The following is a 16,723-nucleotide window of genomic DNA, read 5'->3' as shown; positions in this document are numbered from 1 at the left end:
TATATTTCAAAAGAGTAATTTTTTAATAGCTAATTTTTAATAGTGTAGTTTCCACATAAAATTTTTTAAATATTTATCAATATTGATATCAAAGTTATAGTGTTTGCCATTTTTTGTCGCATGCAACAATAATATTTTTGGGTAAAAAACCTAAATAAATCAATGGGAGAATTTTATTACCCAAATCAGTCAAAATAAAAAAATTTTCAGCAATTCACCAACGAACAAACATATATAATTCGAATCAACATGATTCGAACTGTAAAAGCAAGTAATTCGAAACAACTTGATTCGAATTACCTTTGAAACGAATTGCATGTAATTCGAATCAAGTAGATTCGAATTTTGGAGGGGTAAATCGAATTGACTCAATTCGAATTAGTAGGAAAATGAGTCTCAATGGAGTTCGAATCATGTTGATTCGAATTATGTATAAATAGTTCGAATTAGGTTGTTTCGAATTAGTGTGTTCCAGACCTGTATATATATGTGATGAACGTGAGTTGCTCTCAATATTGAGGGGTCATATGGCTGGTGAGGACAGTTTTATAGTGTTGGTTCACCACAAAGGATCGATTAAGAGAAAAACTCGGTCAGGTGTCAAGTTCATCGATAAGGATCCTCTCTGTATTATCGTGAGTTCTAGACGAGCTATGATGACCTTGCTAGGTCTGTATTGCAGAAACTTGGTCTGGAAGGTGTTAAACGGGTTAAGAAGTTTTTCTATCGCATTCCAATCACGGTGCTCCAAGATACCGTGAAATATGATTGCTTCACGATCGGGAGTTATGAGGACCTGCAGGTCATGTTTCTTTGTCGCCGGCATTTTCCCGAAGTGCGGACACCGGAGCTGTTGGCAAAGCTGGTTGATGTGGTGTCCAACTCAGGGGGTTCGAACCGGAATACCAACACTTTAGTGACGGTTGCCGGTTCTAGCTCAAATCCTGCCTTTGCATCTTCCGCAGTCCCTGCGTACGAGCCACCCGCCCCGCCTGTCGCCTCCCCTTCGTTCGCTGTTGATCTCAACGACAGTGTTGGCGACGAGGTTGGAACAGCGGAACTTGTACCTACCTCTGTACACTGTGCTGCACCGGCTGGGGCTGGAGATGAATTGTTTGATGATGTAGAGGACGATGATGTCGAGCCGGATATGATTGCTGATGATAGTGCCGATGATATCGGAGCCAGTGAGCCTGCCGGTGCCGGTGATGGCTCTAGCTCTGGCACACAGCAATACCCTCCACATTTTTTATCTTTAGACCTGGATGCCATGAGGCAGCCGGGGGTACCTTGCGAGGTTGCAGGATTTGGCGCAAGAGATGCAAAAGGGTCAGCTGGTCTGACAGAGTTCCAGGTTGGTCAGCAATTTCAGGATAAGGAGGATGCCCTGTTAAGTGTGAAGACTTACAGCATCCACCGAGGTGTACAGTACAAGGTTGTGGAGTCTGATTATCGCCGTTACGTTGGCAAGTGTTCTGAGTTTGGGAATGGGTGCACATGGTTGATTCGGCTGAGTCTCCGACAGCGCAAGGGCATATGGGAGGTCAAACGGTACAATGGACCGCATACTTGTCTCGCCAGCTCTATCTCCAGCGATCACAGGAGTTTGGATTATCATGTGATATCGGCATTTATTATGCCAATGGTTAGAGCTGATGCATCCGTTAGCATCAAGGTGCTCCTAAATGCGACTGCCTCGCACTATGGGTTCAGGCCGACCTACAGGAGGGTCTGGATGGCGAAGCAGAAGGCTGTTGCGCTCATTTATGGTGACTGGGATGAGTCTTACAACGAGCTCCCAAGGTGGGTGTTAGGAGTGCAGGTGACGATGCCTGGTTCTATTGCAGTTCTTCGGACTAGCCCTATTCGAGTTGGGGGACAGCTGGACGAATCTAAGGCATACTTTCACAAACTGTTCTGGACTTTCCCACCGTGTATCGAGAAATTTCGTCATTGCAAGCCGTTGGTTAGTATTGATGGGACCCATCTATATGGCAAGTATGGGGGTACTCTACTTGTTGCGATTGCACAGGACGGGAACTCCAACATACTCCCTGTTGCATTCGCACTAGTCGAGGGTGAGAATGCTGAGTCTTGGTCATTCTTTCTCTCCCACCTCCGTCAGCCGTTACACCACAGCCGGGTCTGCTCGTTATCTCTGACAGGCATAACAGCATCAAGGCCGCCCTTGAGGCTCCCGACGGGGGCTGGCTACCTCTGGCTGCATAACGAGCTTTCTGCATTCGTCACGTAGCAGCAAATTTCGCCCTCACCTTCAAGGGAAAAGACGCAAGGAGTCTTCTCGTGAATGCTGCCTATGCTAAAACAGAGGTCGAGTTCCATCACTAGTTTGATATTCTTCGCTCTGAGGATTCGGCGATGTGTGATTGGGCAAACCGGATTGAGTATTCATTGTGGACACAGTATTGCGATGAAGGCCGGAGATTCGGTCATATGACGACGAATATATCTGAGTGTGTGAATTCAATCCTCAAGGGTGTGAGGAACCTTCTTGTATGCTCCTTGGTGAAAGCAACGTATGGTCGGTTGGCCGAACTTTTTGTACGCAAGGGGAGAGAGGCGCAGGTCCAGCTGGGTACCAGACAACAATTCAGTCAACACCTTGTTAAATGTATCGAGGCCAACTTGAAGACGGCAAGGTGCTTCACAGTTACTTTGTATGACAGGGACAACTCCGAGTACACGGTCGCAGAGACCACTCCTACTGGTTCTTTCTCCCTTGGTAGCTACAGGGTCTCACTCGGATCTCAGACATGTGATTACGGATACTTCCAGGCACTTCATTTCCCTTGTTCGCACGCACTGGCATGCTTTGCCTACTCACGAGTCACTTGGCACTCCTACATCCACCCTGTCTATCGACTCAGTAACGTTTTCAGTGTTTATCAGATGGGATTCAGACCTCCAATCCCAGAGGGTTTCTGGCCACCATATGATGGGCCGACGGTAATACCGGACCCGAACAAGAGGCGTGCAAGGGAGGGTCGTCCCAAGTCTACTTGGATACAGACGAACATGGACGAGGCAGATCCAAACCGGCCTAAGAGATGCGAGTTATGTCGGCAACCCGGACACACTCCCGGTCGCTACGTCGTGTCCCAACACAAGCTCTCCTGTCAATTCGACGCCTATCCGGTACGTCATCGACTCGGTCCATGTCGGGAACTCTACCGACACCCCTCTGTGTCACCTCCACTGGAATAGGAATGTCTCTAGAATCCCCCAAGTACATCTCTGGTGACAAGAACCTCTTTCCGTGCTGCCGCCACCAATCTAAGAAGTCATGTGAAGGACCCGGGTCGGCAACAACATCAAACCGAAGGACGTGGTCCGCACGTGTCTCCCAGTGAAGATGCCAGTGATGCAGATGGTGCGGGAACCAATGATCACCCCCTCTACCATCCTTCGACATCAAGAAGTCGATGTTCAGAGCGGGACGGGGACAAGTCTGTACGCCTCCAAACTGAGGTAACACCCTATCAACCTGGTGCCACTCAACCACCGCGAAATATATCAGCGACGTCACAGAACGTCATAAGGCCGTATGACGAGGCTCCAACACCTCCGGATGGACAACCTGGAGGACGTCGGGTGTGCTATATGGCATCCATATAAATTGAAAATTTAATCACGAATACATTAGAAGAGAAATTTAGCTATAAATAAACTTACGTTGACTAGGCAAATGTTTTATGCATACTTACATCCCTAGCCTGTAACATGTGGATCCTCAACCGAGTCATCTGCACCCGAGGTCCCTTCTCGCTAACACCAGGATTGTAATCTGACCACCTGCAAAGGTCGTTAAGATACGAAGTCAGAAATTAATGTGATGAACTAGTATAAAATTTCAGGCGAGAACTTAAATTCATAGAATAAGTAAACATAATATAATGACATAGTCGTACCTGGATGCCAGGGGCAGCTAAACGTATCATACCCATCGGGCCGAAAACTAGAAAACTGCCAAAAGATCCAAGACTGAAGTAACTGTAATGGCCCAGCTAATTTCACGACATGTCTGTTGGCCACTCTGCACATACATCGGTACAACCATGCAAGTGCCGCCGACCCCCAACTGTAGCCACCCATCTCCTCAAGCCTAGCCACGTACGGTAGCCATCTGATGTGAATACGATTGCCTGACTTGTCTGCAAACAGCTGCGTTCCCAACAACACCATGATATAGGCACGGGCAAAGCGCCTAACTGTCGCCTCATCGGCCCCCTCGGGGCACTCTCCAAAGGTCTCCTGGAACCAACTGTAGTTCACAGCGAACTTTTGAATTTGGCTCGGGGGAGGTAACACACCGAGTAACTCCTGAAACCACTACCAAGCTGGCCGGCCACCCTGTATATATACATGGAAATCCGTAAGGCAACCGCTGACATAATGTCCGTCCACTGGCAAACCCAACTGGTAGGCCACGTCCTGAAGTGTGATGGTACACTCCCCGAAAGGCATGTGGAAAGTGTGCGTCTCCGGACGCCACCTTTCGACGAATGCACTCACAAGCGGCTCGTCTAGTCGAAACCATCTGTCGTTCAGTCTTGCAAGATGGTATAATCCAGCCATCTGCAAGTACGGAACGTACCGCTCATCGAGCCGCATTCCCTGCTGGCACCGCATACTCGATATGCAACGCCAGGGCTGCGCAATACACGGACCACATGATTAGAACAGATTCAAAAATCGGTTACAAATACAAACCAGGACATAAACAGCTAATAAACCACTAACATAAACCATCAACAAAACCGCATGCAAAACCTCTTATATAAACCACTAGCAACACCACTTTAATAAAGCACTAGCAATACCACTTCAATAAACCATTAATATAAACTAACAACAAAAACCACTAAATAAAACCATAAAAAAACCGCATAGAAAACAACTATACAAAACCGCATGGAATACCACTTATATAAACCACTAAGAATACCACTTCAATAAACCATTAACATATACTAACAACAAAAACTACTACCATAAACCATTAACAAAACCGCATCGAACCCCACGATACAAAACCGCATGCAATACCACTTATATAAACCACTAGCAATACCACTTCAATAAACCATTAACATATACTAACAAAAAAAACCAATAAACAAAACCATCAACAAAACGACATAGAAAATCACTATACAAAACTGCATGCAATACCACTTATATAAACCACTAGCAATACAACTTCAATAAACCATTAACATATTCTAACAACAAAAACCACTAAACATATACCACTAACAAAAACCACTAACCTCGTCGTTGATCACCCGACGATATGAGCGACTCCATCCAAACGATACAGCCTTCCCGGATCGTCCCCCATCTCGTCAATATGCCTCTCGAGTTCTTGTCCGAACAGATTCTGGGTCGTTTTCTCTGGGATTTGGTGGGGTATGAGGAAGAAAAACTGATTCGAATGAGCTTGGTTCGAACTCCTTATATAGGCAACTCACTAGTAATTTGAATCAACTTAATTCGAATTACCTCATGTCACCAACATTGAATAATTCGAATCAACATGATTCGAACTCCCTAATCTCACGTTACCCTAGTAATTCGAATCAAGTCACTTCGATTTACTCCTCTCTAATTCGATACTAGTTGATTCGAATTACATGCAACACAATTTATACCTAGTTCGAAGCAAGTTGTTTCGAATTACTTGCAATCTTGGTTCAAATTTTGTTGATTCGAATTACATTATTATGGTCATTGGTTTATTGCTGAAAAAATTTTGGTTTTGGCTGATTTGGGAAAAATTTTTTCAGCCTGGTTTATTTAGGTTTTTTATCCAATATTTTTTGTTTTTTTAGCAATTGTTTAATTTGTAATCCAATTATACTTTTTTACCAACGAACGGAAAATGCTTGTGACATTTTTTTTCCCTAGTGATTGCAAATAAAAATAAAAAATAAACAAATTTCGTCATTAGCAAAAATATTAAAGATTGGGAACAATAATATGTAGCATGTGATTGATGAGCTAGTGCCACAACGATCGAAAACATGGCATCTTCTATATTATTGAAGAAAAGATATTTTGGGCACATTATTTATCTCCTCTTTATCTTAATATATTTGATGGATGGGTGGGTTCCATAATTGGGTTGGTTATATAATTAAATATCAAATTATTATGACATTAATTTTGATTATATTCACTAACAAATATTTTTTTATCAATTTTATGTATATTTTAATTATATATAATGTCTAGTAAAAATAATTATTTTTTATATTAATTCCATAAATATTCATCCAAAAATAGTGACGAATTCAAAAATTTTAATCAATAAAAAAAATTAATATATATATGTGACACACATATATATATATATATAGAAATGGTTCGATCCTCTTATTTTAATTTCTCGAATCGAGAGATTCATGAATCGAGATCTTAATGCATGTAGATACAGATGGTCCAATGGAAACAAGAATTTTCAGGAACATTTAGAACTTCTCAGTTCTGAGCAGAATAGCCATTTTCAAGTAGTGTTGGATCGATTACGTATTAATCAATATTCGATTGATTAGTCTGAAGTTGAGGTTATCAACAAAAAAGATTTGTAATAGTACTATTTATACAAGGTCAATAATATTATATTGCATTTAATATCTTTAGTATAATATTAAAGTTAATTTTTTGCATCATTAAATTCTTTTCATTTGATATAAAAGCAAATTTAAAATATTTTTAACAAGGCAAATAATTAAAATAATAGGGACATTTATCATTTATATCCATACATTAGTAAAAAAATTGTAAAATTTGGTGGAAACACTCGTCCACAGTCTTTTATCTTTTGTCTGTGCATCTATTTCTATTAAAAAAATAGATATAATTAAACGACTGTGTAAAATATTTTATATTGTTGATACATGAAATGTAAACTCAATTATTATAGATAAACTTGCACTCAAAAAGTATTAAATTAGTTTGAAATTATACCTATGTCTTTATTGTAAGTTTGTAACCCATGATATTTTAGATAGATCCAATTTGAACTTAAATAACTTTACACAAGGGAGTCAAGGGACACTAGCAAAAATATAAAATTACATATTTTATATGTGCAAGTAGTTACACTAAGAAAAGAAATAACTATGCAAGTACCTGATATTTTCTTAAAGAACCTATGGTAATTAGTTTAGTAGTTAATATAACGGCATAACAAGTTCAAAAAAAGAAGTTATAAGTTAGTTGATTTTGACAAATATAAAATACAGAAGCATGACTCAAGAGGTTAGAGAAAAAGATTCGATTTGAAATTAAATAACATCATGTATAATTTATTTTCATAGTTTCAAATTAAAGTATTATTAACTAACTAGAACCCTAAAAGCTAAAGGAAAACCGCTTCAAAATATTATTAATTAACTATGAAACGCATTATTATTTTACAAAATTAATCTAATAAAACAAATGAAATATTCTTTAATTTCCTGTACTCCGCTGTACTTGCTATTAAACAATTATATCAACACTTTAACGATAGATGCCTTAAAAATAATAAATGAGACATAAACATTATAGTGGGATCTAAGTCCAATATATAAATTATAGGTCACAGCCAAAGGGAAATGATAGAATTAGAAACTTACAAGTTAGAGAGAAGCCCAAAAAGAATAAAAGATGAATACTCCTTTCTTTGAGATCCAAGATTGGAACATGTCCCATGATGTTTTTCCAGACAATTTTTGTTTTGAACCATTCACAAGCAATGATTTTGTTGATGACCCTTTTCATCATTCTCTTTCCTTTGATAGGATTGATGAATCCTACATGGATTCATCAACAACAACAACCATGGAGAACAACAACAACATCATCAAGAACAAGAACAAGAAGAAAGAGAATATTGAAGTTGGTAAGGGAAATGGAGGTTACATAGGAGTTCGGAAAAGGCCATGGGGAAAATTTGCAGCAGAAATTCGAGACACAACGAGGAATGGAAGAAGGGTTTGGCTTGGAACATTCGAAAGTGCTGAAGAAGCTGCTTTGGCTTATGATCAAGCTGCATTTTCCATGAGAGGCTACAACGCTGTTCTCAACTTTCCATTCAAAAGGGTCAAAGATTCTTTGCAAGGAATCATGATGGATTCTGATTCTTGTTCTTGTTCTTCACCTGCACTTGCACTCAAAGAGAGGAATTGCATCCAAAGGAAGTTGTCAAAGACTAACAAGAAAAGGGAATCATCAAAGAAATCATCATCATCATCATCAACAACTAATAATAGTAATGTGATGGTGTTTGAGGATTTGGGGGTTGAATATCTAGAACAACTCCTTAGCATTTCAGATCAAAATTAGTTATTTACTACTTATTCCTTACCATTTTCTTTGTTTAATTATCCCCTTTCACAAATGTAATTTAGATTCACTTTGTTTCCTCTTTCTTGATTTTGTTGCTCTTCCTTCCTTCGGATTTTCACAAGTCCAATGTTCTAGTAATAAGCACATTTAACAATAATCTCTATAATTCTTTATAAGCCCTTCTCCATTTTCTTCTACTCTTAATCTACTATTTTGAACATGTAAGGGTAAAAATGAAATAAATTTTTTAAAGATAAATTTGATAGGTAAACTTACTCTTGTAATGTTAATCTAAAAATAAGTATTTTTTTTTAATTATCATCTAAGAAAATTTCAAAAAAAGAAATATTCTGACATTGACAACAGAAAATGTTCTTGCTTAAAATTTTTTATCTCCAATCTTTTATAAGATTTTTGTTAAATCTATTAAAAATATAATTATTTATATATTTTTTATCAGTTTAAATTTAAAAATANTAAAAAAATATATATATAGAAAAGATTTACATAAACCTAAAAAAATTATATAAAAAAATACATTGAAAATATAAATATTTATATACTTTTTTCTATTAATTTAAATTTAAAAAAAATGATTTCATCACAAAATCACATAAAATCAACTAAATTCTTAATAATAGAACTTGAATATCGATAATTTTGTTGGAGTTATATATATAAAAACAATTCAATTTTAATAAACCAAAGTGGCAAGGAAGATAAATCTTTTGTAGGTGACATGTTTAGGATTGACAATGAGTGGGGTAAAATAGGGTTTGAATTTTATTCTAATTCTATTCACGAGTTGAAAATTTTATTAAAATTTTATCTTATCTTATTTACGAGTTGAGAATTTGTTAATCCTAATCCTATATGTACTCTAAAATTTTAAACCTTATCCTATCTTACCCTATCTGCAAAAATATTAATTTTTTAAAATAAATATAAAATTTAATTATTCTAAATTTCAAACATATTAATAAAATGAAAAACAAAAAATTAATACTCTAAATTACTAAATTAACTAACTAATTTAGTGGTTGCTCATTTATTACAAGTCATTATATGAGGTAAGATATAAGTTCAACTCTTACCTCCTTTATGATATACAAATAGAGTACGGCTTGGTTTGGTAAAGCTTTTTGAAGAGGTGTTTGTGCTTTTTAAAAACTCAAGCTCCTCATTTTGTGTTTGGTAAATAAAAAGATTATGTGCTTGTGCTTGCAGCTTTTAAAAGATCGGGGTACTGAAAGTACCTAGGATAGAGCTTTTCAAAGTTGGCTTATGCTTTTCAAAATTTAAAAGTCTAATATAACCTCATATATTAACTAATTTTTAAATTTAATGCTTGTATTTATGTCTATTATAGTATTTTTAAAATTTAAAAGCTATTTTACCAAACACAATTGATATTGCTTATGTTTATTAAAAGCTATTTTTAATTTGAATTACCAAACATAAATACTACAACTTTTAAAAAACCATCTTTTAAAAGTTAACTTTTATAAGCTACTTTTAAAAAATAAAAACTTTACCAAACTAAACCTACACCCTAAATTCATATCCTACTCTACTCGCAGGCATACCTAAATTAAACTCTATTCTATCCACAGCAAATCGGATAGCCTATCCTATTTAAATAGATTAAATACCTATAGGTAATAAGTATGTATTGCCCATCCTAGACATGTTACATACAAGTTGCTTGGTAAAAACACACATCATCATGATACATAGCAACAATTTGATAGCTTCTCTCCTTAATTATCTCTTGTAATCAATCAATAATAGGATATGAGGATTCTATACAGCCGCAAGAATGAGAAAAGTACTTAAAAAATGCGCAAGTCTTAAGAATAATCAAAACTCAAAAAGGGATAAAAATTTAACATGTTTGGTTATTAAAGATACTAAATGCAATAATAATCATGACACATAAAAACTCTTAAATTCTCATTTCTGTGAAATAATTATCATTTGCTGATCAACAACTGATGATGTTATGTGAAAAGAATAATATTATATAAAACCAGAAATTTTTTTGTCAGAATCTAGCTACCAATAAAGCAGAATACTTTAATGAAGATTAACATATATATTATCTTTTAATTTATTCAATTACCTCTTATAATTATTTATGAAAAGACTAATATAACAATATTTTCAAGTCAAAATAATTTTATTAATATTTTATGATTAGATATATAGTAGATAATACTCTCAGAATTTTAAATTATAGTTGCTGTTGTAATATAGAAACTTAAAAAAAAACATAATTGTCAGTTCGACGCTAATATATTATCAATATAGTATAATTTTCTATATAGACGAGAACATCACAATTGTAATATTGCAACTGTAATTAACTAATTATAGATGTACCCTAAAATTTAGAATTACATTTATACAAACATTATTATCAGATGCTTACAATTTAGAAGAAAAAAAAATAAGAAAAGCAAAAAATTTCACAAAACACATATCTCAATTTGTAGCTGATAAATGAAGTGCAGTCACCACACTTAACTATGTTATTATAATGTATCCAAATACGAAAATGTTTGATAATATCAAAATATTTAAAAAAATTATTTGAATTTATTAATTTTTATATTTTTAGCATTATCAATGTAAATAAGGTAAATCAAATCTTCGTTAAGGCATCAATACATCAAATATTGAAGGGAAGAGTTACTTGCTTAGCCATCAATAATTGAGGATTAATTTTATCAATGCATTATTAAGAAAATGTCGAATCATAAATAAATAAATATCCACTATGATGATTATTCGCATTATTTTTTTTATCTTTCTAAATTTCTATTAGATAACACAGTATAAATCATCTGTACATGAAAACTATTATCGTTAAATGAGTTGAGTCAAATTTATTATAATAACGAAAAAATTCCTTCACACAGAATGAAAACTCTTCCAGCTAGGGTGGGCTGGACAAATAGATTATAGATTAAAATAATTTTGGTTCTAGAATGTATGTCTATATAATATTAATTAATAATATGATTTTCCAGGAAAATAAGAAAAGAAAATCCAACCTACCTCTTATATATTCTTCTCTTCATGAAAGTAATGTTTCCCCCATCATCTTCCAGAAATAGAAGTAGAAAGTAGGAATCGAAGCTCCACAACCTTAAAACAACACACATTTGTAAGAAATGCAAGAGAGAGAAGAGAGAAGAGGATGGTTTGGTGGATGAAAAATAGGGTTTGACGGAGAGAATTAAAGAGAAGAAGAAGCTAAGGAGAAGAGGGGAAGTGTGCTTTGGGTTTTCGTTTCCGAATTTTAGGGTTCTGTCTTTAGAATGTAAAATGACTAAAATATCCCCCTTCTTTAACACTCACTCTTTCATTATTTTACCGAATAGGAAAAAAAAAACTGAATATGTATGCAAAGGGTAGAAAGCAGATATTTATAACAAGCTAACAGAACCAGCTTAAAAAGAAACTAAACTACTCCTTTGAATTCTATTGAATTCTATCTTAAGGTGGGTTGCTCCATGCACAAGATGAAATTCAAGTGAACAAATGAGTTAATTCGTCATAGATCTGAACTATATATTAAAGATAATAAATTTTATTATCTTCTAACATTTCTTCTTTTTTTTTTTCATCAAACCCACTCAAAAAAAATATTCAGTCTTACTTGACATGAGATAACTATATATTGATGTAAAGAAATTCAAAAATATTATTTCTTCAAAGTGACATGAGATAGCCTCCTCAGCCTGTTGTGTATGATTTCTAATATATGTCAAATCCAAACAGATAAAAGCCTAATATTATTCCAGAATTTTTCATTTTAATTTACATCATAAATAAGGCGTTAAACACTTAATTACGCATGGGAATTGAATTATTAAAAAAAAAATACAAAAGGTGTTACCTTATTATGAGTGTACCTATAGTATGATCAGAAAATGTCCCTCAACAAGTATGAATCTCATAATAACTATTCTTCTGCATTTAATTAGTTAAAGATAAGATAAGAAAATTTTTAGCAGTATATAAAAAACTTCAATAACTTCTAAAGAGTAAATTTTATATGAGGTATAATTTAACTAAAGCTAGAAAGTTTCATGGATTGAAATTCAATAAGAAAAAATGTAAATAAAATTAATTCATAAATATTTGTCATAATAAATAAAAAAATAACGAATCCTGAAATTTTCATCACTTTTTTTGCATCAACATCAAAATTGACTTTGTGTGACAGAGTAATACCCATTGAATCAATTTTAATAAGACTCACTCATTTGTAATAGAAATTTGTATTTATTAACGGCAATCCCCCTCATTAAGAAATGCTTGACTCAAATAGAAACAAAGTAAATGACACTTTAAAATTAACTTCTAAACTTAAAATTAAAAGAACTCAACACTTCAAATCTCAAACTTAAATATATATCACATACATACATACACGAATTTGTTTAGTTAAAAAAAACTCTTAACACTATACTCATCAATATACTTTGTACCAGCAAACCAAGATTTTTAGAATACATACAACAATTATTTATTATTCTGACAGATAGAGATATAACAACTATTTATTAGCTTAAGAATTTGAGAAATGTGATTTTATAATATAATATTATAATTTTTATGACTTAAAAATCTAAAATTTAATTCTTGTTGGCCAAAATTAAAAGTTTAGTATAAAATAAATTAAAAAAAGATATATGAAAAAAAATCACATAAACTTAAAAAAAAATCGTACATAAAGGATCATATCGGTTTAAATTTAAAAAAAAAATAGTTAATGACACTAACATTAATGAAAGTTCCAAATTCTAATAAATAACCAAAACATCACCTCTGCTACATACTGAAATTATATATAAAAAAAAAACTAATAACGTTTAATACTATATATAAAGGTGCTACATTCGTATTTACTAATTTACAATTCTGATGAGTTTGGAAACTCTTATTTAATTTTGACGATGAACAAACATTATTAAAATATTTAATTACAAAATTATTAATTTGATCTTAATTCATATTTACTTAATTAATAATTTTGTTGTGCAGATTTTATATTGGGCCGAAAAATGAGTTTCTGGTTTAAGCCCAATAATCAGCCTTGCTGCATGTTTTATATTGAGTGGCTGAATTTTTATATTGATGGGCCAAGCTCAATATTGTTACAACCAAGCCCATGGTTAATTTTGATGAAAGTTTCCTGCTTGATCCGAAACGAAATTCATCAGGAAAGCAAATGTTAACTAGTTGGGCCAATTTTAATTTTAATGCTACAAAGCCCAAATCTTATTGTTGATGAATGCTTCCAAACTTGGTCCAAAACCAAGATAAAATGAAAGCAGATGAAGTCATCATCATCATGAAGCATTAAGGGCCAGAAATCCATTTTGGAGAGCAAGTCAAGGATGGAGAGCTCGGATTGATGAAGAGTGATGATCAAGAAAGAACTATAGGTAATTGCATGTTGGGTTTTGCATGGTTATCTCTTCTCTCTCTATGTGGCCGAACCGGTTCAGTTTCTTGAAGGAGGAAGAAGTTGGTTTGGGTGTTGGCTTCAAGTGTGGAGGCTTCCCTCTTCTTTAAAAAGAGAGAACAGCCACTATTTGGAGCAAGGAGAAAATTTGAGAGTGCAAGGCACAGAGTTCTCAGAGCTACCTGAGCTAACAGTTTTCTCTTCTCCTTCAATGTATTCTATTTTGTAAATTTTCTGCTTAATTTTGTCATGTCTTGAGTCTCATGGAAAAAGGCAAACAGTGAGGTTTGTATGAAAAAACCATAGAGCGGAAAAAGGCAGAGAGTGCAAAATTAAAACAAAAAGCCATAGATGTCTTAGAGTTCCTTTGTTCATCTATGTTGTGTTTCTTGATTCTGTGGGAATCCCCTTGTAAGTTGGGTTAGCACTTTACAAATGTGTAATCTGGATGATTATAGTGAAATTCCAGCATTGTTGTGATGGAGCCTGGATGTAGGCTGCACTGCACATAGCAGCTGAACCAGGATATATCTGGGTGTAATCTTCGAACCAGGATATATCTGGTGTAATCTTCTTCTCCTTTCTACTCCATTTCTATTTCTACTTCACAGGAGCAAAATCCAAAATTATCTCGTGCCAAGTGACGAGACAAAAAGAAAAGTCTCGTGGCTAAGGACGAGACAAAAAGAAAAGTCTCGTTGCTAAGGACGAGACAAAAGAAAAAGTCTCGTGTGCAGTGATGAGATAAAAAGACTAAAAGTTTCCAGAATTGGTTCAACAAGTCAGCAAGTGCAATCAAGAAAAAAGGGGGCTAAGATTCAACCCCCCTTCTCTTAGCCACTGAAACCATCAATTGGTATCAGAGCTTGGTCTAAAAGAGATCAAGCTTTGCAGCTTGGAGTAAAGATCCTCATGGCGAAAAACAGTGGCGCAAATGTGGTGTCTTACAATCTGACTGAAAGTCAATCAAGCAACAGACCTCCCCTTTTCAATGGGAAAAATTATACCTATTGGAAGGAGAGGATGAAGATATTTGTACAGGCAGTGGATTACAGACTTTGGAAGATTATCCTTGAAGGGCCTCAATTTCCAACTACCACAAGTGCTGAAGGAGTAGTCTCTCTCAAACCAGAAGCAAGATGGATCGAGGAAGATAGGAAGAAGGTAGAGTTAAATGCAAAGGCAGTAAACCTGCTCAACTGTGCTATCAGTTTTGAGGAATACCGACGAGTATCACGATGCACAACGGCAAAGAAAATCTGGGACAAGTTACAAATCACTCATGAAGGAACCACCATTGTAAAGAAAGCTCGGACAGACATGTTGAACAGAGAATATGAAATGTTTGCAATGAAGGAAGGAGAGTCCATTGATGAACTGTTTGAACGGTTCAACACTATTATTGTTGGCTTGGATGTTCTGGGAATTACACATTCTGATTCTGTGCTTGTGAGAAGAGTGCTGAGATGCCTCACTAAAGAGTGGGAAACAAAAGCTTTAATTATTTCTGAGAGTGGGAAACAAAAGCCTTAATTATTTCTGAGAGTAGTAGCTTAGATTCCATGACACTTGATTATTTGAGAGGAAATCTTCTTGCTTTTGAAAACTCCTATTTGAAAAAAGATTCAAAAAAGAAAGGAATTGCTTTTTCTTCTGTGACTAACCCTCTGGATGATGAATCCAGTGATAACTCTTCTGAAAATGAGTTTGTGTTGTTTGCAAAAAAATTCAAGAAAATGATGAAACTCAAAGGCAAAGGCAGCAGCTCAAGGAGGATGAAGAAAGACCTTAGCAAAGTAATCTGTTACAATTGCAAGGAAATGGGGCATTTCAAATCTGATTGTCCCAAGTTAAAAAAGGAAGAAAAGCCAAAAAGGGGAAAAAAAGGGACTGATGGCTTCATGGGAAGATTTGGAAAATGACTCAGATGATGATGATGAAGAATCTGAGACTAAGTCACAACCTTGTCTCATGGCAAATGATATAGACCAGGTATTCTTTCAAAACCCTGACACTGAAGACCTTCATCTTATGATAGATCACCTCTCTGAAAAAATAAGATGTTTTCTAACTGATAATCAAGATCTTGAATAACAAAATTTCATTCTTAAAGCTGAAAATGATTTTCTCAAAGAAAAACTAAGAGAGGCCGAAACTGCTTGTGATCTTGTAGAAGAAAATAAGCAGTTGAAAGCTCAACTTAGAAGCTGTGAAAGTGATCACTCGGTAGTTGCGTATGTAAATTGTTTTAAGGAAAATGAAAAGTTGCTGGAGAAGGTTAAAAATCTTGAAAATGACTTAGCCAAATTTACTCTCAGTTCTGAAAATCTAAATCAAATCTTGGCTAGTCAAAAACCACTTTTTGATAAAGCTGGATTGGAATTTTATAAATCTGATAAGAAACTCTCTTTTAAAGATAAACCTTCTTCATCTAATGACACAAGGTATCAAGATCCCACCTACTTTAACAAAACAGCAACTCCAAGGTTTTGTAGATTATGTAACCGAAATGATCATTTTCCAGTTCAATGTTTCTTTGGTGAAAGAATGATAGGTGAGAGAGTTTACAAAGTTATTTTTGATTACAATGATTTGGGACATAAGAGATGGTTTAACGTGAAAAGATCCAAGAAAATTTGGATACCTAAGGTCACTTGAGCTTATTTTGTAGGTATGCCTAGCATCCAAGAAGAAAGAAAATATGTGGTACATGGATAGCGGATGCTCTAGGCATATGACCGGAAAGACAACCTTCTTCATAAAGCTTGATGAATATGATGGAGGACTTGTCACTTTTGGTGATGATGCAAAAGGAAAAATAGTGGCTGTTGGGAAAGTGGGTAAAAATCTCTCATCTTGTATAAATGATGTCCTTCTTGTACATGGCTT

At 35.0% G+C, this 16,723-nt stretch overlaps 3 protein-coding genes across 3 annotated transcripts; 2 read left to right on the top strand and 1 right to left on the bottom strand.

Annotated features, from left to right (window-relative positions):
* Positions 1-527: 527 nt before the first annotated feature.
* LOC107473607 (uncharacterized) lies at positions 528-2,254 on the top strand. Its single transcript, XM_016093186.1, has 2 exons — positions 528-635; positions 683-2,254. Exons 1-2 carry the CDS (start codon positions 528-530, stop codon positions 2,252-2,254), a joined length of 1,680 nt encoding a protein of 559 aa, XP_015948672.1.
* Positions 2,255-3,698: 1,444 nt separating this feature from the next.
* On the bottom strand, positions 3,699-4,650 carry LOC107473608 (protein MAIN-LIKE 1-like). Its single transcript, XM_016093187.1, has 3 exons — positions 4,384-4,650; positions 3,962-4,272; positions 3,699-3,813 (listed from the first exon to the last, which is right to left on the bottom strand). Exons 1-3 carry the CDS (start codon positions 4,648-4,650, stop codon positions 3,699-3,701), a joined length of 693 nt encoding a protein of 230 aa, XP_015948673.1.
* Positions 4,651-7,652: 3,002 nt separating this feature from the next.
* Positions 7,653-8,352, top strand: LOC107473609 (ethylene-response factor C3-like). The gene has a single exon (XM_021134117.2). It carries the CDS (start codon positions 7,675-7,677, stop codon positions 8,350-8,352), a length of 678 nt encoding a protein of 225 aa, XP_020989776.1. The 5' UTR covers positions 7,653-7,674.
* Positions 8,353-16,723: the final 8,371 nt, after the last annotated feature.

This window comes from Arachis duranensis, chromosome 2 (assembly GCF_000817695.3).
Source record: "Arachis duranensis cultivar V14167 chromosome 2, aradu.V14167.gnm2.J7QH, whole genome shotgun sequence".
In the NCBI taxonomy this organism is placed as follows: Eukaryota; Viridiplantae; Streptophyta; class Magnoliopsida; order Fabales; family Fabaceae; genus Arachis; species Arachis duranensis.
Note: the sequence above shows the minus strand (reverse complement) of the source record. Positions and strands in the feature narration are given on the sequence as shown.

What these genes read in the sequence shown, in the direction of transcription:
- LOC107473607 (XM_016093186.1), top strand. Translation starts at nt 528, where the DNA reads ATGGCTGGTGAGGACAGTTTTATAGTGTTGGTTCACCACAAAGGATCG. An exon ending in AGGATCCTCTCTGTATTATC is followed by an intron (nt 636 to 682) that starts GTGAGTTCTAGA and finishes TCTGTATTGCAG; the next exon opens with AAACTTGGTCTGGAAGGTGT.
- LOC107473608 (XM_016093187.1), bottom strand. Translation starts at nt 4,650, where the DNA reads ATGCGGTGCCAGCAGGGAATGCGGCTCGATGAGCGGTACGTTCCGTAC. An exon ending in GTTGCCTTACGGATTTCCAT is followed by an intron (nt 4,273 to 4,383) that starts GTATATATACAG and finishes AGTTGGTTCCAG; the next exon opens with GAGACCTTTGGAGAGTGCCC. An exon ending in TCTAGTTTTCGGCCCGATGG is followed by an intron (nt 3,814 to 3,961) that starts GTATGATACGTT and finishes CGACCTTTGCAG; the next exon opens with GTGGTCAGATTACAATCCTG.
- LOC107473609 (XM_021134117.2), top strand. Translation starts at nt 7,675, where the DNA reads ATGAATACTCCTTTCTTTGAGATCCAAGATTGGAACATGTCCCATGAT.